At 37.0% G+C, this 25,457-nt stretch overlaps 1 protein-coding gene across 1 annotated transcript in view; it reads right to left on the bottom strand.

The window, feature by feature from the left end:
• Window positions 1-13,806: 13,806 nt before the first annotated feature.
• LOC108708487 (glypican-6) overlaps window positions 13,807-25,457 on the bottom strand; it is a 644,360-nt gene continuing 632,709 nt past the window's right edge. The window contains exons 8-10 of the mRNA XM_041582431.1: window positions 24,537-24,673; window positions 22,937-23,112; window positions 13,807-16,362 (exon numbers count right to left, since the gene is read on the bottom strand). Coding sequence (XP_041438365.1) covers window positions 16,160-16,362; window positions 22,937-23,112; window positions 24,537-24,673 — 516 coding nt within the window. The 3' untranslated portion in view covers window positions 13,807-16,159. The remainder of the gene's footprint in view (window positions 16,363-22,936; window positions 23,113-24,536; window positions 24,674-25,457) is intronic.

Here is a 25,457-nt window from a genome sequence, read left to right on the forward strand (position 1 = left end):
GGCACCACGGGATACAGAAGATGGGGGTGGGATGTTTACTGCAACTTAACACAAATAGGTAACACTCTGAAGAAATGAAAAGCCAAGGGCTTTCATTCTCACGTTGAACTACATATCCCAGAGTACCAGCTATCAAGCAGAAACTGCATCTATACTGTAACTGCGGCCAACTGCAAGAGCCACCTCTTGACATCTTGCTATATTCTTGTTTGTCGCTGTATACTGTATATTATAGTGCCTCTTCCCGGGTTGTCTAACTTTGGATCTCAATTTTAAAGATCCTGAAAGCTCCTTTTTTTTTACTAGAGTACTGTATATTTAGTAATTGATTGCTCCACTGAAAGGAAACAGCATTGCGTATTTTAAAACATATTATTTTTCAATGCCACATGCAGAGACAAGAGCTCTGCTCCAGAATTCACAGCACTGCTCTTGTTTCCTTGAATATGGCAGATCCCATCTCTTTTAAAAACAGAAATACTTAGAGACCCATTTACTAAAGGTTAAATTTTAGTGGTTTGAAATGGCATGAACGATCAGAATTAAAAAAGTACGAACGAAAATAGCTGTCAAAAAAATTTTGATCTCAGAAAACCTCTAAGGGTGGTGGCACACGCTGCTACTTGGGAGATTAGTCACCCAGTGACAAATTGCCTCTTCTTTGGGCTACTTATCTCCCCAAAATGCCTTCCCTCTGGCTAGAATGTAAATAGCTTTGTTTTCCAAAGTCGCCCGAAGTTGCCGCACAGGGAAACTTCAGGTGACTTCGGAAATTCAAAGCGATTCGAATGCCTTCCTCCCAGGTGATTCACATTCTAGCCAGCGGGAAGGCATTTCGGGGAGATTAGTCACCCGAAGAAGAGGCGTTTTGTCGCTAGGCGACTAATCTCCCCAAGTAGCAGCATGTGCCACCACCCTAAAACCACAAATGAAAAGCTGATCTTTGCAAAAAAAGGGAAGTTCCATGACTTCTACATGCCTTCGACAGCTTTTACTTGCCCTACTTTTGTATTCATAGATTTTATACTTTTTACACTTGATAAATTATGAAAAATATTGGATTAGGTAGCTGTACTAAAAATGTGTTCGCTTGCTCTAAAAAGTGATTAGGAAAAACAAATATTCTACGAACTTTCATAAATCGGCTACATAATCTCCATTTTTACAATACAATGCTATTTTGTAATAGTGTTCAGCTATTTATTGCAACAGTAGGACCTGAATTAGGTGCAGGGCACAGAATTTTTTTCAATATGAAAAACCATTACCTAGAAATGTAAAATCTTCAGTAGTGATGAGTGAGTTTTTACAAAGAATGGAAGTCAATGAGAAGGTACTATTACAACTGCTTATGTCATTTCAAGTCTGCAATAGCCAAGCTCCTTTCCAATATTGTTTTTCATTGGATAAAAAGGCTCCCATGTTGCCAGTTGGTTTTGGTTTATCCTGAGGAACAGATGGTGAAATTGTAGCACAGATTTAAAAATAATTTAACTACCGATGAAGCCACAATTTTCTCTGGAAAAAATCTCACAACAGCACTATTTGTAACTTACTTGTCAATAGATTTTAGTCTTTAATGACATTGGCTTTGATATACTGTAATAAAATCTGATTATCTAATTGATTCTTCAAGCAAATATAATTTGAGAAGAAAGAATCTACAGAACATTTACAGAACACTTTAGAAACTGAGTGCCAGTTGAGGACAACATGTGGGGGCAAATAATTGCATAGTTCCTATTGTTCCCCTCATTCATCAGCACTGGCACAAGAGCAGGTGGTGGTAAAACAACATTGATGGGCCTTAGGGCAGCCTTGGTTGTCTGTAGTTCTTGGTCCAGTTCTGCCAGCATTGTAAATTCTACAGTCTTTGAACTTAAGGGGGTAGATGAAATACAGTATCTCTGAATTGATTCTTTTCTAAAAAATAATAATAATAGTCACCATCCTGAATTTTCTCTGGTACACGTGAGCCTTCCTACTTGCTTTCCCGTCATGATTTGTTGAAACAAGAAAAGTGGAGGAGGCAATGAAAATAAGCCATATAATTATATTAAGTCTTTAACTTTATTATCTTTTGAGACTGTAGAGCAGTGATTAATAATTTAGATAAGGATTTCTGACCATGCATAATTTCCATCCATACAGACAGATAGAATCTCATGACTGGAAGGAGCAGGAAAGAAATCTAATCCTTCATGCAACTAGAAACCATCTTTTTTAAGAAATAACAAACATATATTGTTTATAGTGGTAATCTAATTAGTTAAACATGATACATTGTTTTGTATGATAGTATCTCTTTAATTGTGTCTTTATCTTAAAGATCTTTAATTACATCTATACAAATAATAAGTTTAAATGGTGTCGAGTGAGTACAGTCTCTGGTATAGGCTCAGCTGAGCAAAATGTAATTGCATTGCCCATGCCTGAATAACGAACTATATTCTTGTACCAGAAGTTATTATCTATTTGACGGTTATGCCAGGTATTTGTGAAGTTACCTGGTGGTCTAGTGGGTCCAGGGGCCAGCAGGGACACCCGCAGGTCTAAACTTCAGCGCTCCGATGCGCACTGTCCCTATGGCCTGCACCCGCTTGCTTCCGGGTTTGTGCACCACGCGGCATGACGTCATCGCATTTGAGAGTGAAGTTTAAATATTTTAAGGGCCTTTAACCAATTCTCATTGCCCAACGTAAAGGTCTATTCATTAGTTCCTGGGTGTTTTTCTGTGTATTTCTAAGCTTGATCCTGCTTGACCAAGTCTTGTTTGCTGTCTGGCCTGACCTCTGCCTCTACCTTGACCATTCTTTCGGATCCTGTATTGTTTTTGTGATTTTGTTATTTCTGCCCGTTTGGTGTTTTGACCTGGCCTGTGACCCTGACTACTCTCCTGTCTTCTGATATTGTACTGCTCCACCTGTTTAGTGTTTGACCTGGCCTGTGTTTCGAATTATGTACCTTGTTCTCCATTCCTGTATGATGTGCGGTTCCCTTGCCTGCCCAGAACTCTCTCCCTGGTTCTCTCACAGTAAGACCTGGTTCCTTCCGAAGTGAAAGGTGGCTGTTAAAGGTGAAAGACTGAGTCGCGACCAGGACCTTGGGGTTTGTTCTGGGTTTGGGAAACTGTCACGACTAGTGGCCCACACCCCACCTAGGAGTGACTAGAAGGGCCACTGGGTTGACATTTAAAGTATAAATAGGAGGGAGTAGACTGGTAAGGATGCTTGCAGACAGAGAGGTTTATTAGCCAACATAAAGTTAAAAAACAACTTAAAGGCCCAGGAGTTCAAAGTAAAACAAAAGTCCATGAACAGGCACATTTTAGCCAAAAAGGAAAACAAGACTCAGAATCCGGAACATCAGCACAGGAGATAGTCCTGGAACAGGGTTAGACTGGAACGTAGAAACATAGGAACACAGGAACATAGAACGGGTGTCCAGCGGGACCTATGAACTGGCAGGGGGGAATTCAGCTCATGCTTTAAATAAGGGCCCTCTGCTGGGAGCTAATTAGGAAATAGCTGCACCTGCCAGTTAATGCAGAGCAGCTGAAATAATTAGCCATGCCAGGGCTAACCATAGAGACCTCATAACAGGGTTAAACCTATACCTCTATTCTGCCTTAATAGTAGAGAGGTAAGGCAGCAATACACAAGGTCCCTGGTTTAAACCCACCAAAGGGATGATTCCTTATAGATACCAATTGTAACAGTATTGTCCCAAGCATTGAAAGTTGGATATGCCAGATATAGCCTTTCCACTTGTTGTAAATATTGTCCTATATTGTTCTAATCATGCTTCCTGGCTTTAGATGAACAGTTTAGATGAAACTTGCTAATGTTATTCCCATAGAAAATTAGACTAGAATTAGAATCTTGCTAATGTTATATCCCATTTACCATACTGAAATTGACTAAGGCGAATTTATCAAAAGCTAAAACTAGAGCGTAGCACAGTTACATAGTTACATAGTTACATAGTTAAATTGGGTTGAAAAAAGACAAAGTCCATCAAGTTCAACCCCTCCAAATGAAAACCCAGCATCCATACATACACCCCTCCCTACTTTTAATTAAAATTCTATATACCCATACCTATACTAACTATAGAGCTTAGTATCACAATAGCCTTTGGTATTATGTTTGTCCAAAAAATCATCCAAGCCATTCTTAAAGGCATTAACTGAATCAGCCATCACAACGTCACCCGGCAGTGCATTCCACAACCTCACTGTCCTGACTGTGAAGAACCATCTACGTTGCTTCAAATGAAAGTTCTTTTCTTCTAGTCTAAAGGGGTGACCTCTGGTACGGTGATCCTCTTTATGGGTAAAAAGGTCCCCTGCCATTTGTCTAGTTCTCCAGAAGGAAATTCCACCAGCCTCTGTTCAAGTCTTTATGCAAAAGGTGAAAATAAATAGAATTTTGTTTTCACCCGTTGATGAATATGACCCTACAATTTGTACAAAAGAGAAAAGGTAGGAAGAACTCAGTGTTCTCTATGATATACAGTATATGGCCCACTGTGGTTCAATCTGTGTCTTAAAGGAAAACTTTACCCCCAAAATAAATATTTATGCAACAGATAGTTTATATCATATTAAGTGGCATAGTAAAGAATTTTACCAAGATGGAATATATATTTAAGTAAATATTGTCCTGTTACATCTCTTACCTTGAACCACCATTTTGTAATGGTCATTGTGCTGCATTGGAGATCACCTGACCAGAAATACTACAACTCTAATTGTAACAGGAAGAAGTGTGGAAGCAAAAGACACAACTCTGTCCGTTAATTGGCTCATATGACCTAACTTGTATGGTTTGTTTGTGTGCACCGTGAATCCTATGATTTCAGGGGGGGGCACATACTACAAAAAAGTGTATTATTATGAAAATGGTTTATTTACATGAAGTAGTGTTTTACATATGAGCTGTTTTATTCAATACATTGACTTACATTGTTCTGGAGGTATAGTTTACCTTTAATTAATTTAGACCTATATGTAGCCCCAAATTCATTTCTTAAACAATTTCAGATTTAATTGCTAAAAAACATAGTTTTAATATCCCACGTGGTACTGTATGTCAGTTAATCGGACTGCCTAGAATAGAATGGGGTTGTATTACTTTGAGGTTTTGGTTCATCAGTTCGGAAATTTCGTTGGTCAAATTAGTGAGAATCCAAACTCAACATAACTCAAAACTCAAATCCTACCCCCTTGGAACACTAGAAAATATCTAATTCAGTCTTGACATTTATGAATTTATGGAGCAAAGTCCCAAACACTTGAAATGTCAACACACTCTATGGGGTGGGAACCTCATTCCTACTGTGTCCTTTTACACACTGGACTTAATCTTTAAAGTTTATATTCTTTTTTTTTCTTTTACAATTATGCTTTCCTGCACCAGCACTGATGTTTTCTGTCCCTAGCTAATCAGTTTACCAGTACAAGGTATGGGTTTTCGTAATCTGGAAACCGGTTATCCAGAAAACTCTGAATTACTGAAAGACCATCTCCAAAAGACTTTATCCCAATATAATTCAAATTGATTTCCTTTTTCTCTGTAATAGTAAAACAGTACCTTGAACTTGATCCAAACTAAGGCATAAATAATGGAAGCAAGACCAGCCTATTGGGTTTATTTAATGTTAACATGATTTTCTAGTAGACTTAAGCTAAGAAGATGCCAATTACGGCAATATCCATTATCTGGAAAACCCCAGGTCCCAAGCTTTCTGGAAAACAGGTCCAATACACGTATTATTCCAAAGGTTCTCTCATTTAATGGACATTTCCATGATACCGACTTTTTTATAATATGAATGGCTACTTTCAGAATAAAATGATTTGATTTCTTAATTTGATTTTTTTTTTTTAAAACAGCCTGTACAGGACAGTAGTTCAGGAAGGCATCAAAACTACACATACAGTATGCTATTTATTACAAACCATGCAAGCTTCCCATCTGTTTTTGGTGATACTACAAATTCTCAAGTTTTTGCTTTTGATCATTTTCTAATAAGTTAATTACTCATTATGAATTTCATGTTGCACAATTAAAAAAAAAGCAAGGCAAGAAAAAAGGAACATACTGTATAGGCCGACCTTAGCCATTACAGTACAAGATGTTACATTTTTTCTGCATATTATACATACAAATTTAAAAGTTCTTCTCACAATTTACAAAATGCTTACCGTGGATCCCTAAGAAAAGTTGAACTGAGTGTTGGCCATGCAATCCCATAGTATTATAAAAGCATTTCAATCTGATATAGGGGTATACAAGAACTATGGACAGAGCTTGATTTGGGATTGTTTCCAACAATTATGTATAAACAAGTATGTCAATGGTGGATAACTATAGTTACTCACAGTTAATACACCAGAGGCATAATCGTGTCTGACCTTATCACCAATAATTGTTTCTTAAGAATCCTTTCTTTTCTCAAAGACCAGTTATAACAAATCAGCCATAATTTCTTGAGAGGGCTCCATATGTGAACAATATTATATGGTGAATAAAGTACCCCTTCTTGTAAAATATAAGGATATTATAAGTTACCGAGGAGTTTCATGACCATATAAAAACACGAGGCCGAAGGCCGAGTGTTTTTATACAGGTCATGGAACTCCGAGGTAACTTCTAATAGCCTCATATTTTACAACTGGGGGTACTTTATTTATTATAATACACAAGTTTTGGTGAGTCATGTGACAGAAATGACATCAGAACTCACCGTTTATAACTGATGACATCAGAACTCACCGTTTATAAGGATATAATTTACAAGATATTCATGGCTTTTGTGTATTATATGTTAATATATAAAGCTTTATTATATATTTATACAGGCATGGAACCTGTTATCCAGAGTGCTTGGGACCTGAGGTTTTCTGGATAATGGATCTTTCTGTAATTTGGATCTTCATACCATAAGTCTGCTAAAAATCTATTACATTTAAAAAAAAACAGAAAAAAAAAACTTAAATTACGGAAAGACTGTGTCCCATAGACTCAATTTTATCCAATTAATCCACATTTTTAAAAATGATTTTCTTTTTCTCTGTAATAATAAAACAGTACCTTGTACTTGATCCAAACTAAGATATAATACAAAAAAACAGCCTATTGGGTTTAATTAATGTTTACATGATTTTCTACTAGACTTAAGGTAATGATCCAAATTATGGAAATATCAATTATCTGGAAAATCCCAGGTCCCGAGCATTCCGGATAACATGTCGCATATCTTTATCTAGAATGCTTGGGACATTGGGTTTTCCAGGTAACGGGTATTTCAGTGATTTGGATCACGGTACCTTAAAGGGGACATGTCACCCTAAGAAATAATTAAAAATCCTATTTTATGATGTGCTGAATGGAAACTGAAAGTAACTGCCTGCCCCACCCCTATGACTAAAGAGTAGAGGAGGGGCAAGCATTATTTGATTGAGACTTTTTTTGAGCTGAGACTTTTAAATGAGCGTATAAAAGGTATGGATGTTTAAAAAAAAAAAAAAAAAAATATATATATATATATATATATATATATTTTTTTTTTTAATTTGCCAAGGGCCTTTATTATACATAGTGATGGGCGAATGTGTGCCATTTCACTTCCCCTGAAAAATTCACGAATTTACAACGAAATTCGCGAAACGGCAAAAAATTTGTGAAACACAATGTCAATGGGCGTCAAAATAATTGTGACACGAGCGACAATTTTTATACGTGTGATTATTTGGTCCAAATGCATTAAAGTCAATTGTTTTGCCACCAATATGGATTCATGCAGCTTAATTATCTTCAAGTACACAGAACTTTTTTTTATTATTATAAAGAATAAGGAAATCATTTAAAAAAATTAGGGCTATGCTTAAAATCGAGATGGCTTTCCCGTGATTCAGAACTTTCTGGATATGGGATTTCACAGTTGTATACAAATTTGCATTTATAGTATCTACTACCTGCATCAAAGGAAAGTTTGGTTTAAAGGGTTAAGAGAAACTGGGCCTTTTAAGATGCCGACTGTGCACAGCTGGATTGTGGTCCTGCATTTTTCTTCCAAAATCTGTTAAACCGACTTTAACCTGTATGACATATTGCTCTTAGTAAATTCTGCTGAGAATAATAATAAAAAACAGCAGAAATATGCAGTGTAGCATTGCTTCCAGTAAAATACTTTTATTTGTTCATCGTGAACATAAATATATGCATAAGCATGCAGGATATTGTGGTCTGCTGCTTGGAAATGAATTTGCTTCACCCTAAGCACAACCTTGTATCCAGAAATGGTAACAGATAGAGACTGGGATGGATTACGTTGTACATGCCCATCTTTCAAACTTACTTTTAATATTTCATATTTAATTAAAGCTGGAGTTACAAGGGTGAACAGTAAGAGAAGCAGAAGGAGTGGTGATCCCCTGTTGGTGACACTTCATATATATGACTATTCCTGCCAAGCAGCGTTAAGCTGAGTGTACATCAAACCCATCAGTGTTCTGTTTTAATTACTTTAAAGTTTGCTGATTGTGACATTTCTTATTGCACATTAAACATGTCATTTCACCCAAAGGCACAGGGGACAATGCACTCATTCTATTATTTAAAAAAAAAAAAAAAGGAAAGTCTCTTGTTGGTAGTGGTTTATTGTTTGTCATTTTTCTGCAAATGAATGTCTTCAAAAATGATGTTTTCAATAAACAAAGTACAAATTAGGTTTGGTGGTTGTTCTATACATATATCAATATATTGATATAATTTCAAATCCTCTCAAGTCATAGTACTTATATTCAGCGATAATACATGGATAATTATTTGCAGTTTTATTGTGTTAGCTCAGATATTTTAGGACTGGAAACATAAAAACATTGTCACATTTTGTTGGTGGACTGATCATATGTTTAATGCCAACAAATATCCTAAATGCCATGAAACATATTGTTGGGATAGCGTAATATAAGAAAATCTTTAAAATGTAAATGAGAGCTGTTGTATTCTACTGCATCAACATCAAGTGTATATTCTAAAGAGCCTTGTTCATGTCCTTATTCTTCTGTCAACATTCATTTAAAGGGAATCACACACACACACACACATATATAATTCACAAGAGCAACCCAACACCCCTTTGCACATACCTGTTTTCTAGTTGCGGCCACAATTGGGGCTGGGTTGAGATAAGAGGGCAGCGTGGGGTGTAGGTCTGAGTTGACGGGATGCTCCAGATTTCTACCCAGTGTCCCGCCAGCCCAGTCTGACTCTCGATATTAGTAGTCATTTTGGAATCCCACAAAGCTCTATGGTGACTTATAATACCCTAATATTTTACCATAGGAGGTACTTTTTTCTCTATACGGGTAAAGGATCCCTTATCCGGAAACCCGATATCCAGAAAGCTCTGAATTACGGAATGTCTCCCATAGACTCCATTTTATCCAAATAGTCCAAATTTTTGAAAATGATTTCCTTTTTCTCTGTAATAATAAAACAGTAGCTTGTACTTGATCCCAACTTAGATATAATTAATCCTTATTGGAAGCAAAACCAGCCTATTGGGTTTATTTAATGTTTAAATGAATTTCTATTAGACTTAAGGCATTAAGACCCAAATTACGGAAAGATCCATTATCCGGAAAACCCCAGGTCCCGAGCATTCTGGATAACGGGTCTTATACCTGTATTTAGGGAAGCTGCCATGTTTTTGGTTAGTGATACACCTGAGACACACATACATTTGGTTGTTTGTAGCTTGTCACAAACAATTTGAAATAATTATTTTATCCAGTCAAGCCCAGGCTTAGGAGGAAGCGCACTTTAAAATTATGGAATGATGTTTTGTAGACAGTGCCAAGCATTGGAATTGGATGTAGAAGTGATTGCCTACCACACTGGTGACTTTGATGATTTAATTGTGAACATAATACAGGAAATGATATTCTAGGACAAGTAGCAATTGGCATTTATTATTTTTTTGTGAGTTTTGGTCTCTATTTTGGCATGTAAGCGTCTATCTTGCTTGACTCATTTATCTTAGCAACCAAATAGCTGTCTAAATGGCAGCAAAAGAAAAGCTATAGAAATATAATTACAAATAAGCTGGTCTGGCCATATACGCACCAATATTATCGTATAAAACTAATATTCGGTGCGTGTATGGCGGGAGACGAGCCAACCATTTTCGACAGAAGGTTTGGATATTGGCCGGCTAGTTGATCGGGCTGGTTGTAAAGACATTGGCCATTGTTAGTGCTGAATCGTCAAATACAGGTAAAATTCTATTGTTTCTACCTGTATATCTGACGATTCAAATCTACATGTGGGTATTGAAACGAATAATCTTTCCTGGAAAGATTCTGGAAATTGGCCACCTTAAGTCAGTTTTCTGTACGCAGGGATCACTTAGTACTGGGGCCCCAACCTTTTTTACCTGTGAGCCACATTCAAATGTAAAAAGAGCTGGGAAACAACACAAGCATGAAAAAAGTTCCTGAGTGGGGCAAAATAGGTAGGCATGCACCGATTTGGTTTGGGATTCAGCCATTTTCAAGCAGGATTCAACTGAATACAAGTGCCTGGCCAAACCAAATCAGAATCCAAAAAACGTGTGACTTTTCATCACACAAACAAGGAAACAAAAATGTTATACCCGCTCTGCATATGTAGCTCTTTTTTCCTCGTTTCCCAATTAGGGTTCGGATTCAGCGGAATCTTTCACAAAGCATTTGGCATCCCTAAAAATAATTGCTGTGGTTGGCCATTGTTTTAACCCCTATGTGGACTGGCAGCCTACATGAGGCTCTGTTTGGCAGTACAGCTTATTTTTATGTAACCAAAACTTCACACCAAACCAGAAATTGAAAACTAAGCACCTGCTTTGAGGCCACTGGGAGCAACATTTTGCTCACAAGCCACTGGTTGGGCATCACTGATTAATGACTGCATTTCCAGTTGCGCTTTGGAAACTTGAAGCATGGAATTCCAAAGACTCAAGAACCACTTTATTGATATAATAAATGTAAATAAAATAAATGTGTTATTATACCATATTCTTATACAAACATGACTTTTGAAAAAAAAAAAATTTTGTGACCAAGTTACCACCACAAGTCCTTGAAAGTTCCCCATAATTTGTAATGTGCTCATATTCTATTCACTGGATCAGACCACTATATAGTGTTTAAAATAATGTTAAATTAAAAGACCTGGTTGACAAAGTTATTTTTCTAAAAGAGGTGTCAACCCTGAGCTTTTCTTAAGAAAAAACATTCTGAAATTGTCTTACTTTTATATATATACACACTTACATATCTATAAAAATAGATGATAATACTAATACTAAAAAAGTGATAGAATCTTAGTACCAGCAGTTACTTGCATATCTATATTTACTTAACTCAATGGAACACATCTGAATATTAATTAATGAAGACTGGGAAAAACTGCAAGGAAATTATCTTCATGGAAAATCTATCCTGTAGTTGAATTACAGGTTAATTTTGCTTTGACTATCAGTTTTAACTCTGCCAAGAGGCTGCTGTATGATTCAAGGGAAATAGCATCTGTCAAAGAAGAATGTTAGCTAGCTTGATCTATAAGGCTGGTGACACACGCTAAGATTCCGGGGAGGTTAGCCGCCCAGTGACAAATCTCCTCTTTTTCGTGCAACTAATTTCCCCGAAAAGCCTTCCCACCGGCTAGAATGTAAATCGCCGGCGGGATGGCACTTGGAACACTTGGTTTTCCGAAGTCGCCCGAAATTTCCTTGTGAGGTGACTTTGGAAAACAAAGTGACCCAGAATCTTAGCGTGTCACCAACCTTTTTTTTCTTTTCTGCCCCACCAATTTATGACAGTACATTCTCACAGTGATTTGGGACAGGGAAGGTGCTTTGTGTGAAATTATAGAACAGCATACCCTGTATGTGCTGAAGGCATAGAGTAATGGGAATGATGGAAATACAAATTTAAGCAGTCTCTGGGTAAGTTTTATACATAGGGCGAATCTACAGAATCTGTACACAAAATAAAATTCATGATTTGTATGTCCTTTTAATACCATTATTTAATAAATAGCTACTGTAAATTATTTCCACAAGTTATAAGCACTTTCTCTCTGTGTTTGAGGCAGATAGAAATTCAGCTGTTTTGCAGTAACTCAAAATAATAATAATACATACCATATATGTAAAATCAAAATATAATGTGTATAAGGTACATGTATGTACCAGTAACAACAAGAAACAAAACTGCATCTATAAATAATCAGAACTCCACATACATTTAATTGGTGGTGATGATGTATTTTCACCCATTAGAAACACATAGTGAAAAATCCAAATACAGAACCGATGCTCTGTGCTAATTACTGCAGCACAGAACCCCTGTTCCACAAAAATAAAATACCTAGGGAAAAGAAACCCTAGAACAATAGCTTGTGTATTGATGCTATGCATCAGATGATATAATGAATCTGTTGCATAAGCCATTTTCCAGATCATTGCAGAGAAATGCTTGCTATGCAATTTTGGAAGCAGGGAAGAGGCGAAAGAGAGAAGGGTTAACAAAATCTTATTAACAAAAAGAAAAACGGCAAAGTATATACGGAATGTAAAAAAGCCGACTGTGATGCATTTCAGGTGGACTAAGCTAGGGGTAGCATGATGTTCGTAAAGAGTCCTTGCTCTTTAATTTAGAATTAAGATGCTGTAAGAAAGATACAACTTGACTTTGTGGTCTGAGCTAATAACGTTCTATTAAACTGACGCTTGTGAAAAGATAGTTAGTCGCAATATATGGTGTGATTTCCATGCCTCCTCCCTCAATAACTTAACTCAATAAATAAGAGAAGAAGACTCATTTGTGTTAATAGGACCATTCTATGTGCATAGTTTTTATTTTAGTAAAGCCTTCACATTGACTGGATATGTGGACTCTTTTAGACTTTCTAGCTTTATATTTTTTCATTTATGCTGTTTTCAAGTGAGGACAAGGCCCCATATTAGCTGCTTAGGATAATAAGCCATTCTTTGTCTTACTAATGATTTTTAAAAGTAATAACATTTCAAATAATCTCTAAAATCAAGTCTTTTTAATAATAGCATACCATCACTAATGATCATGTGTACGGACTGGCCTTATAAATCAGTGCAAAACAGCACTGACGTCAACCTTATTTCTCCAACAGTGTGTCCATAAACAAATTCTGTTTTTCTTGAAACCCCACCACCCATTTTTTAACCAACTGCTGCCTTTGTATTGCTGCCTTTAAAATATTCTGGGAATTGAACATTAAACTGTGGTACCAATTTCTTTAAAATATTGATTGCATATTTTACATTACTATTAATTTTCTTACAGCTCCCTTTGAAAAGAATCGTTTTTGTTGTTCCCTTTGAAATGCAGGCTTTAACTCTGTCATGGTTTAAAGGAGAAGGAAAGGCTAAAATTAAGTAAGCTTTATCAGAAAGGTCTATATAAATACACCAGTGAACACTCAAAGTAACGCTGCTCTCTGTCAAAAGAAACACAGCATTTCTTTCCTTCTATTGTGTACACATGGGCTACTGTATTAGACTTCCTGTTTTCAGCATAAACCTCCAGGGCTTCTGCTTGAGCATGCTCAGTTTGCACCTCTCTCCCTCCTTGCTGTAATCTGAGCCCAGAGCTATGAGTGAGCAGGGAGAGGCTCAGGCAGGAAGTGATGTCACACCAAGCTAAAATGGCAGCTGCTATACTAAACAAACAGAGAGAGCTTCTAGAGCAATTTACTCAGGTATGGTAATGCAGAATAAAAAGTGTTCTAGCTTGCACTATTATGGCTATTGGCAATAACCTGCAGCTTTTCTTCTTCTTTAAGTCAAATATGATAGTACCTCTAGCTTTACTTACAGGTTGCCTCATGGTTTTAGGATGTGAAATGTTAACTATGTAAGGTTAGCCTCAGTGGGACTTATTTTCTAAGAAGGTAATTATTATTTAGACAGTGATATTTTCATTTGTGGGTTTATTATGGCAGCCAGAGGGTGGAGGTAGGCACATGGCATCTGCATATTTTGGTATGATTCGCTTCTGGCATCGGCCATGCACTTGTTCCTAGCCATGAACATATTGGTGGGCATTAATAACTTGTGTCCCTCTGGATAAGAATAACTGGTGCATGGGTGAAAATATATAAATCTCCATTCTTCACTTGCTATATGTCACTACTCTCCTCTCATGCCCACTCCCTCCTCATGATCAATAACTGGCTTGGGCATCAGGCCCCCCATTATGACACATATATGGATTTTAGGATGATGCAAAAACTATCTTAAAGGAACAGTAACACCAAAAACTGAAATTGTATTAAAGTGATCAAAATATAATATACTGCACATGTAGAACGGTCATATTTGCTATAGAAATATAGATATAATACTATAGTTTATATAAACAAGCTGCTGTATAGCCATGGGGGCAGCAAGATGGAAAAAAGAAGAAAAGGCACAGGTTACATAGCAGATAACAGATAAAACACTATTGGACAGGGCTTATCTGTTATCTGATATGTAACCTGTCACATTAATAAAGTGTACGTCAAGTGTATTTTACTTGACACACACTATAGAAAAGAATTTGGAATTCCCAAATCTTCCTAAAGTCACCTTTAAAGGCAATATATTCTGCTGATTTCGTATAAATATTTTTTTACCATGTCATGTTTGATAAGCTAATTTAATGTATTTGAATAAAAATAATACAGTTATGGATACACATGTATTTTTTTAATGCATGATAAGTAAATATGGGCACTTTGATACCTGCTGGTATCTTAACAGTCCCAAATTCAGACAGGGTGTCAGAACAGACTGACAACATGGTAGCAATAAACTTAACCCTGTAACTTCTAAACTCTGGTTATACTCTTCTTATTTTAACTCCACCAGCTTACTAGCACATACAGGGTAATTCAGTAATTCAGAAGGTAATTGACTTATTGAGTCTGAATGATAGATAAATCTGTATTGTTTTAGAATACGGCAAAACTGAAACATATACTGCATCACTCTTAATACTAGGGGTTGCTTATCTCAGAGGAGCATAAACACATGTATGCAGACAATGTATTTGTTTCTTTCTTTGTTCACACTGCTTCAGTTTAAAATAAAGTAAATGGAATTATTGGTAAAATGCCGGGATATCAAAATTATTTTAGAGGTGCATACATAGGCCCAGTCCAGTCAGACTGCAGTGATGAGATGGTAAAGCTCAGCTGGCCCATTCTACCTCTCTATCTGTCTGTCTGCATGAGGTCTGGGTGCTCCATAGGCTGCAGGTGCATCAAACTCTACTGAAATGTTAAGAGCAATTTCTTAAAAGTGTTCACTTCCCCACATGGATGAAACCCACCCAGGCATAAAAATGCATTGACCCGGAAGTAAAAATGAAAGGAGGCTACAAAATAAATAGATTAAATCTTGGCCAAATGGACACATTTTTTTAAAGTCCAGTGTGATATAATAAATGGTTGTTGCATGATGCCTCATATCTAAAACATTCTATTCTTTGACAGATCTTAATATATGATATTACACAGGTTATTTTCCAGACACCTTGGTGCAGCAATTTTCTCTGCATCCCTTACAGATCAATCCCATCGGGTTATCTCTGCTCCAGGTAACAGTAACTCCTTTTGAGATAGCAATGGCTGCATGTATTCTTCCATCTCATTACAGCTGAAATCAGGATGTGCCAGAAAATGCTGAGCTTACTGAAACATTACATGCATTTTCCAGTTATGATGGCCCTGTATGTAGACATACAGTATTCAGCTGTGAATGGTACAACATGCTGTTCAAGCTTTTTTTTGAAAATCTAAGGGTATATTCTGAAACCTTTTCTTTGTATGTTGCTTGTAGCCTTAATGTGATGTTCTCAAGGGTCTCTATGGAATATTCATCAGTGTTTTTATTCAATTTTCCAAAAAGAAACTCTAAGGACTCAACACTGGTGTCTGTAATTAAAAGGGAGCAGAGAGACAAAAGAAAGCGGTAATAAGTAGAAACGTCAGTGGTTGCGAAATGGTCCATTGCCCAAAAAAGTGTAAGAAAAGAAGAAAATTTACTAGTATTTATAACTAAAACAGTCCTGGGATCTTATAGATTATCTCCATTGTCTCTGTAGTACCAGGATCACACATATTAGCACTGTAAAATGTGACTGGCTAATCTGTGATGCTGCAGAAAAGTCCAAATCCCCCCTGTCCGAGTCAAAAAGTGGCGCTTCGGTGGTGATAAAGTCAAACTCAGTCGGACAGATATCATCAGTGCACCCACTCCCACTTCCTGAGCCACTGGTTTCCTCACCTAGGATCAAGAAAAAATAGAAAATAATCAACATCATGAAAATCCAATCCAAATATCATATAAAGATTAAATTAACCCAATAGGCTAGTTTTGCTTCCAATAAGGGTTAATTATATTTAATATATTGAGTACATGCTACTGTTTTATTGTTACAGAGAAAAAGGAAATCATTTTTAAAAATTTGCATTATTTGGATAAAAAGGATTCTATGGGAAGATGGCCTTTCCCTAATTCGGAGCATTCTGGATAATGGGTTTCCAGATAACGGATTCCATACCTGTATTAATAATTTAGTCTCAAGTACTCTTGATGTAGTTTTATCCTTAACTGTACCTATTATTCTGCAAAACAGCCTTTGTGTTTCAAGGGGAAGTACAAGTGTTATGGGATGTAGCTAAATAGCTCCTTATGGTCCACTTCAAAATGATCCCTTAGCTGATATGATCCAGTATCAGTGAGGCAACTTCGGGCGATTATTGAAAACGCATCAATGCGTGTGCATTAGCGCAGGCGATTTTGCGCTGTAGCCTATGGCGAAAAAGCGCTGAGGCAGTTCGGGGCTCGTCTGGCCTTACCCTTATCTATAACAAAGAGGATGAAGGCTGTAGGTGACATCTCATTAGACAATTGAGTTACCTTGTGGGGGTATTGAATATTTTTGCCTTTACATGCCTTTCTTGGTCTCTCCATAGCATGCTTGTGCAGTTTATTTGAATAATTACAATTATTTTTAAATGAAAGGTGGACTTTTTGACAGTAGTTGAGCACTGGTTACACTACCTAAAAAATTCTAAATATAAACCCTCCGCCTGGCTGGTCATTTTCAGCATGTAGTGATCAGAATAACAGGAAGCAAAAACATAGGGCATTTTGAGACTATATTACTACAAGTACAGGATACGTTATCCAGAAACCCATAATCCAGAAAGATCCAAATTACTGAAAGGCAGTCTTCCATGGACTTCATTTCATCCAAATAATCCACATTTTTAAAAATGATTACCTTTTTCTCTGTTATAATAAAACAGTATCTTGTACTTGATCCAAACTAAGATATAATTAATCCTTATTGGAAGCAAAACCAGTCTATTGGGTTTATTTAATGTTTACATGCTTTTCTAGTAGACTTAAGGTACGAAGATTATGGAAAGGTCAGTTATCCGGAAAAACCCCCAGGTCCCAAGCATTCTGGATAACAGGTCCCATACCTGTACAGGTATAGGATCCCTTATCCGGAAACCCAATATCCAGAAAGCTCTAAATTACGGAATGGCTGTCTCCCATAGACTCCATTTTATCCAACTAATCCAGATTTTTAAAAATGATTTCCTTTTTCTCTGCAATAATAAAACAGTAGCTTGTACTTGATCCCAACTAAGATATAATTAATCCGTATTGGAAGTAAAACCAGCCTATTGGGTTTATTTAATGTTTAAATTAATTTCTAGTAGACTTAAGGCAGAAAGACCCAAATTACGGAAAGATTTGTTATCCGGAAACCCCCAGGTCCTGAGCATTCTAGATAACAGGTCCCATACCTGTACTAATCTTCTATATAGAATTTTCATTTATTAATTTAAATGCCAGTTTATCTAGGAGAAGGTTCAAACAAAGAAATTTTCATTTCAGGTTTTAGTGGAAATGTTTTGTCTTTGTGTGAAACATGTCATTTTGTCAGTGTTTATTGGATTACTTGCTATTTTTGCATGCATTTTAATAAGCAGCTCTCATATATAAATTCTGCAACACCAAATGGAAAGTCTTTACCATGAATAGCATTTAAAATGAAAGCATTCTTCTGAGCGTTTAATGTGCCTAGGAAGGTAAGATGTAATTATCCAATCTCCATGGCTAATCTCTGTTATAGCTGAGAGCAGGAAGTGGCAGTGCTCATAGAAATTGCTTAGCTTACTGAAACATTACATACAATATGCTATTATACTATCCATGGTACTGAATACAAACGGAGAAGGAATATTTATCATATTCTGTAAATGTCAAACCTCATATGCTTCTTTATATTTTCAATTTAGGGGCTGTTTATCAAGCTGTGTAAACAAAAGGTGATAAACTGCACTGAACACTAGCTATTGCCATGTGGAATTCACCATATTTATCAAGATTGGATACATTGATTTTTGCCAACTGTCTAGCCTGGTATATAAGTCAGGCATAAAAAACAGTTTTTCCTTCTAAAACAAGGGCAATGACCATCACCACTTATACTGTAATGTTCTGCCACTTTAATTTTCCCCAATATTTGAATGAGTTATCCCATACCCTACTTTTAAATGAAGGAAATTGGTTAACCTTAAAAAGTATCTGTGTGTATATTGAAAAAGCTCAAAGGACAGGCTGTTCGAATGCACATTGTGACACAATGTATATTTAACACCTGTGTATATAAAAGGGTGGTTCACCTTTACGTTAACCTTTAGTATGTTATAGAATAGTGATGGGCGAATCTGTGCCGCTTCGCCAAAAAATCGACGATTTTAGCTCAAAATTTGCGAAACGGCAAAAAATTTGTGAAACGCATTGAAGTCAATGGGCATCAAAATAATTTTGAGCCACGACAATTCTGACGCTAGCGACAATTTTTATACACTCAACTATTTTGTCTTCGGGCATCCAAATAATTTTGATGCGCGACAATTTTATGCGCGTGCCTATTGTGACTCGCAATATTTTGGGTGCTGTGGATTTTTTTGCCAGCAAATTTTTGCCGCAGTTTCACAAATTTTTGCCGCAGTCGAACGATTTTTAGTTCGAATCCTTCGATTCGTAGTCGTAGTCGAAGGTCGAAGTAGCCCATTCGATGGTCGAAGTAGCCCAAAAAAAACTTTGAAATTCGAAGTTTTTTAACTTCGAATCCTTCACTCGAATTTAGTGAATCGGCCCCTAAATGTTAATTTAAAGGTGAACAACCCCTGTAAGATGGTTTTGCAGCCCAATTGATTACTATTATATTCTGGCTTTTTTTTTTTCAATTAGTATGGAAATATTCCTATATAAGAACAAACTAAAAGGATAAAGTGACACCTCATTTTACGCTGGTATAATTCCTGTTTGTTGGTTTAAAGATGCTTCTTTGTCCTGTGAAAGTATTCAGAGAAACCTTTTCATTAACACGGCAAAATACTGTATTTCAAAGAAAAAACAAATATTTCTGTACTGATTTGCTTTGAAAACTTGACACATTTCTTTGAGAAACACATAAAATGGAGATCTGGCTTTATGTGGAACTGAGTTTTGCTTTGAGCCAAACATTATCCCCAAGGTATGTTTATTCAGTTTAACAGAGGAAACGCTTGTCTTAATACTTAATCATTTGTGTAGTTCCTATTTGTATTAAGAAGGTAATGCATGTGTCCTTCTGGAGGAAAGATAGGCAAGCACTCCCTTAGCTGACTATTAATTGAATGTTAAACCAATGTTTTTATTTCATATTATTCAAAGGGGTTGTTCAACTTTACATGAACTTTTAGTATGATGTAGACTGGATCCTTTTTGTAATTTGGATCTTCATACCTAAAGTCTACTAGAAAATCATGTTAAAATTAAATAAACCCCATAGGCTGGTTTTGCTTCCAATAAGTATTAATTATATCTAGTGATGGGTGAATCTGTTCCATTTAGATTCGCTGAAAAAATCGTAAAGCGGCAAAAAATTGGCAAAATGTTTTAGCAAAACAGTGAAATATTTTCGTAATTATTTTGACGCGTGACAATTTTTACACAAGCAACAATTTTTATATGCGCAACTATTTTGTCCAAATGCATTAAAGTCAATGGGCATCTCAATAATTTCGGCGCGCAACAATTTTTATGCGTGCCCCAATTTTGCTGCACAACCATTTTTTTTGTCGCTGCAAATTTATGCAGCAGTTTGGCAAAAATATTCGCTGGTGGCAAAGCAAGGAAATTCACCGCAAATTCATGCCTGCCGAATAAATTAGCCCATTACTAATTATTCTACTAATTCTTAATTGGGATAAAGAACAAGGTACTGTTTTATTACTACAGAGAAATAGGGAACCGTTTTTAAAAATGTGAATTATTTGGATAAAATGGGAGATGGCCTTTCTGTAACTTGAAGCTTTCTGGATAATGGGTTTCCGGATAACAGATCCCATACCTGTACTGGATAAAACACTGTTTCCTTTGTTTATATGTTTATCCAGTACAGGTATGGGATCTGTTATCCGGAAACCCATTATCCAGAAAGCTTCCTTTGCAGAATACATTTATTCACCTTTTCCTGCACTTAAATGAAAAGGTTTCAGCCGAACCAATGTCTCTCTATTTGTACCATTTTTTTGTTGTTTTCTTTCTCTCTTTTCTTTTTATGGCACCCAGGAATTGTATTGTGCACCCTCTAAATTCTAATGATCTTATGGTTTGTGAATTTGCAGAAATGTTTAATATATTTACATATTCAACTACAGCAAATGAAGAAATTGATGAAATAGAAAAATGAAATTACTTTCTTTTAAACAAGCTATACATAAGATAGTGTATCTAAATAACTGCAACTACTTTATTTATATTTTGTGACTCAAACACCTGACTGAGAGTGGTGACAAAGCTGGGCTCTTTAAAGATATTTCCAGCAAATGTTGCCACTGGCTATCGTGGCATTACTAAAGATTAAAGTCTTTCAAACCATAGAATAGAAGTAATTATGAATCCATATCCATTCCCCAAGTCTATTGATCATTCTATACCTGCCAATGAGGTCAGGGAAAAAAAGCTGTGACTTCATGCTCAGAGCGATGTATGGCTTAACTGCTGTGATCTTCTATTTATAGACAGATTGATGCATGTGAGACTAAATTCGCTAGCAATGTGCTCCCTAGTTCAATCAATTTGTCCTGTAGCCGGAGTTACACATTACACATAATCGTTGCAGCTGCTCATGTTTATTAACTGCATTCCTACGGCTCCTTTAGAGACACGCAAAGAAATTAACGGACATACGGCTGTGTGATGGCTCAATGAAATGCCTTACCTTCTCCTGCACTGCATAGTTACATAGCAACATAGTAAGTTAGGTTGAAAAAAGACACACGTCTATCAAGTTCAATCTTTTTTTAACCTGCCTAACTGCTAGTTGATCCAGTTCCAGTTCATACCCAACAGCCTAGGATACCTGCTTGTAGTAATACTTAGGGTTCACTGATGAAGAAAGGATTTTGGGGCCTGTAGGTAGCTTATACCTGCTCTTAACCCCTAGATGACTGACACAATTCATGTATGTTTCCTAGTCTCATGATTCTGGCAGGAATTAAAGAATTGATGTATTGTAACGCATCCATTTGTATGAAAAAATGAAAGCATTTTGCCAATTTTTGGGACAGATTTGCTGATCACTACTTACCAGACCTGAGCAAACAATGTTTTTAATAGGATTGTTTGTAGATATGGGATAGCAAAATTATTTAGCTGGGGTGGAGGGGAAGAACTTGGCAATCCCTCTTCAAAGATTCCTTTCCAACATTCCAATTTAAATAGAAAACCCTGTCCAGGGCTGAGCTGAAGTCGCTGCAGTTCTGCAATAGGTTTCATCAGGTAGTGGTGATTCTTTTCTTGCAATCAATTAATTTATTGCAATCAGATGTTTACTAGCATCTACCTGGGGGCACATTTACTAATGGTCGAATATCGAGGGTTAATTAACCCTCGATATTCGACCCTCGAAGTTAAATCCTTCGACTTCGAATATCGAAGTCGAAGGATTTAGCGATATTCGTTCGATCGAACGATCAAAGGAATTTTCCTTCGATCACACATTGCTAGGAAAGCCTATGGGGACCTTCCCCATAGGCTAACATTGGTGCTCGGTAGGTTTTAGGTGGCGAAGTAGGTGGTAGAAGTTTTTTTTAAACAGCCAGTACTTCGACTATCAAATGGTCGAATAGTTGAAAGATTTTTAGTTTGAATCGTTCGATTCGAAGTCGAAGTAGCCAATTCGATGGTCGAAGTAGCCAAAAGAATAATTCGAAATTCAAAGTATTTTTTATTCTATTCCTTCACCCGAGCTAAGTAAATGTGCCCCCTGATGTATTGCTACAGAGATTTCAATGTACAGTTCTTCGTATTTAATTTTTCACAAGTGCATCTATTGGCCTGGACATACACAGTAGTGTGTAAATAGAAGAAACGGTTTAGTTTAAATAAAGTAGATTTAACTCCACTCTATTCTTGCTAACTTCATATTTGTTAAAGGTGAAACTGTAGGCCCAGATTCAATTTGACTACATATATTTGTTTTAATGGAATGTGGCTGCTTCGTTATCTTCTACAGCCAGTAGTAGCATTGTGCCAAAAATATACAAAAAACTTCCCTTACATTCTGGGTTTTAGGAGTTTGGCCTGAGGTTCTAGGGTTAAGAGAATAAGAGTGTGCTACCCCGGAGATCAGGGACTATTGGTCACAGGCACTCAATGTGTAGTCAAGAAATGCACTACTACTAATAAGTAGTAGTACTTGTTTATGCTCTCAGATTTGGTTGGTTGATGTACTAAGACGCACTAAAGTTTAGAGCTATGATTATGTATTCCTGTCTCTTACTTGTGTCCTGGAAGTTGACATCGTTCCCATTGTATGCATTCTTCAGTTTGTTGGTAATCACTCGGAGTGCCATGATTTGCTGTCTTATGAATGTATCTGGCCTTGTGATGTCTACATCCACCTCTGGGTTATTGATCTGATTTATAAGTCCATCGTTCATAATTTCAGGCAGATACCTTGGAATAAAAGAGTTCATGCCATAATTTCAGATTTAAAGAGCAAACATGCTATCCAGAAATGCAGCTCGAAGTCAGATCTAATTAGCAAATGTTGTAAGGTTGCTAAAATTATATTTTCTTTCATTACATTAAAAAAGTGGAGCTGCTCTTTAAATTAGAGGCAAACCCAAAAGTTAAAAAACTCCTACCCTACATAGACCCCCTCCCTCCTCCCCCCAGAGTGTGTTACCCCTGGCAAATGCCCCTAGCTTTTTACTTTTTACTTAGCTTCTCCTTTAAGAGCATTTACACATTATATATATATATATACAGTGGTTATATATTGATCTTTCATGCCCAAAACACAACCATACAAATCTCAGTGGGGCTCATTTCTAAATAATTGCCAAATTTGCCCCTGGGTAGTAAACCATGCAACCAGTCTACTGTTTGCTTTCATTGTATGGCAAACCTTTATGTAACAAACACACAAAGCAACCATTTTCAGTTGAAAGGAAAGCCACAGATAGCAGAGGGGCTGCATGACCCAGGCTAAACCCTTGCAGGAGTCCTATAGGGGAAGTCAAGTAAAAAAAGGATTGAAGTCGGGGACAGGAATAAGTTGCCATCTTAAGCTAGGTCAAATTCAACTTGCCACCATTTTCAGTTAGGTAGCTAAAAGTAAGGTTCACAGGCTGCCCTCCCTAGACTGGGGGGTGGTCTTTGTTGTTTTAGTTTGTTGTTTTTATAGTTGTGGCGTTGAAGGGCTGGGCTACACTACTTATTAGTTATCTTAGTGGGATGGTATAACCCGTAAGGTGGGTGACCATTATTATGGATGGAGATTGGTTAATAATATATTAACAAAAAGAGGTTGGCTCCAGCTAAGTAGAGATTCTATAACATTTTGGGAGTGGCAGGTTACAGAAGGGAAGACTGACAGAGGCTCAGGTGATATTAATGTTTATGCCAGTGGAGTAACTTAATTTTAGGGCCCCCAACATATTCAGAGATTGTCCTGTTTTACTAATATATGTTGAAATCGCTCATTATATGGGCTTCATGGGGCCACCTATACTTCCTGGGCCCCCCTGCAGCCACAGGGTCTGCTTACTCTGTAGTTAAGCCCTTGTGCCTTTATAATGTTTAATGTTGCTGTTTTAAACAGTGTAATGAGATTTGGATATGTTCTATATATGTTGATATGCTTTTATTGAAGGATTGTATGGTTGTAACTTTAATAAAGCTGTGGCTGGTATTATTCCAACATAATAATGTCACGCATTTTATTGGTTAGTTAGGTTAGTGTGAGGATGTAGTGGGGGTGCCTATATGTAAATTCACGTGGAGTGTATCGTTTAATATCTAGAGTTACTGAGCCTTCAAATATCCCATGTTATCTTTATAAATGTTATTGTGGAGACATTAGCACTAACACTTACCGAGCTCTAGTGTGTCCATTCCAGCATTTGTCTTCATTTGGGTTTTCTCCTGTTATCCTTGCTTCCTTACAGATTGCATGTGGCAAACTCGACCACAATTTCTTTGATACCTTCAATTTGTCTTTGATTTCTAAAACCTGAGCAAAGAAGAGAAGAGCAGTAGCAAGATCACATCCATTTCTTATGCTAAACCTTAAAAGCATAAATACTTAGTTTCAAAGTGCCAGGCACATCTGCATGTCAAGGGCCTTCAGATGTCAATTCACTGAAGGGTGAATCCAAAGCAAGGAGCAGAGCTCAGCACTGTTAGGATAAGGGAATCCTGTTCATAATGACTGCCATAGGCAGATGAAAAGTAGAAGGCTCCCAAGCCCCCTTGCATTCCCTGGCAAATCCTAGCTTTTGCATTCTGAATGATGCACAGATGTTCTAGGGCAAGTGTCTCCAATCTTTTTCACCCATGAGCAACATTCAGATGTAAAAAGAGTTGGAGAGCAATACAAGCATGAAAAATGTTCCTGGGTGGTACCAAATAAGGTCTGTGATTGGCTATTGGTAGCCCCTATGTGGACTGGCAGCCTACAGGAGGCTCTGTTTGGCAGTTCACCGGTTTTTATCGAACCAAAACTTGCCCCCAAGCCTGGAATTAAAAAATAAACACCTGCTTTGAGGCCACTGGGAGCAACATCCAAGGGGTTGGAGAGCAACATGTTGCTCACGAGCTACTGGTTGGAGATCACTGTTCTAGGAGATACTCATGCATTGCATGCACCACAGCATATAGTGCGCGGTACAACTCTTTGAAATCCATTCTATGAGTGCCTCAGAGTTCAGCATGTAGATTTAAATAGGGCAATGTGCAAGTGAAAAAAATCAGATGATTGCTTTCAGAGCTCACCCTGCAGCAGGCTTAAAAAAAGC

The sequence above is a fragment of the Xenopus laevis genome, chromosome 2L (genome assembly GCF_017654675.1).
Source record: "Xenopus laevis strain J_2021 chromosome 2L, Xenopus_laevis_v10.1, whole genome shotgun sequence".
NCBI classification, from domain to species: domain Eukaryota; kingdom Metazoa; phylum Chordata; class Amphibia; order Anura; family Pipidae; genus Xenopus; species Xenopus laevis.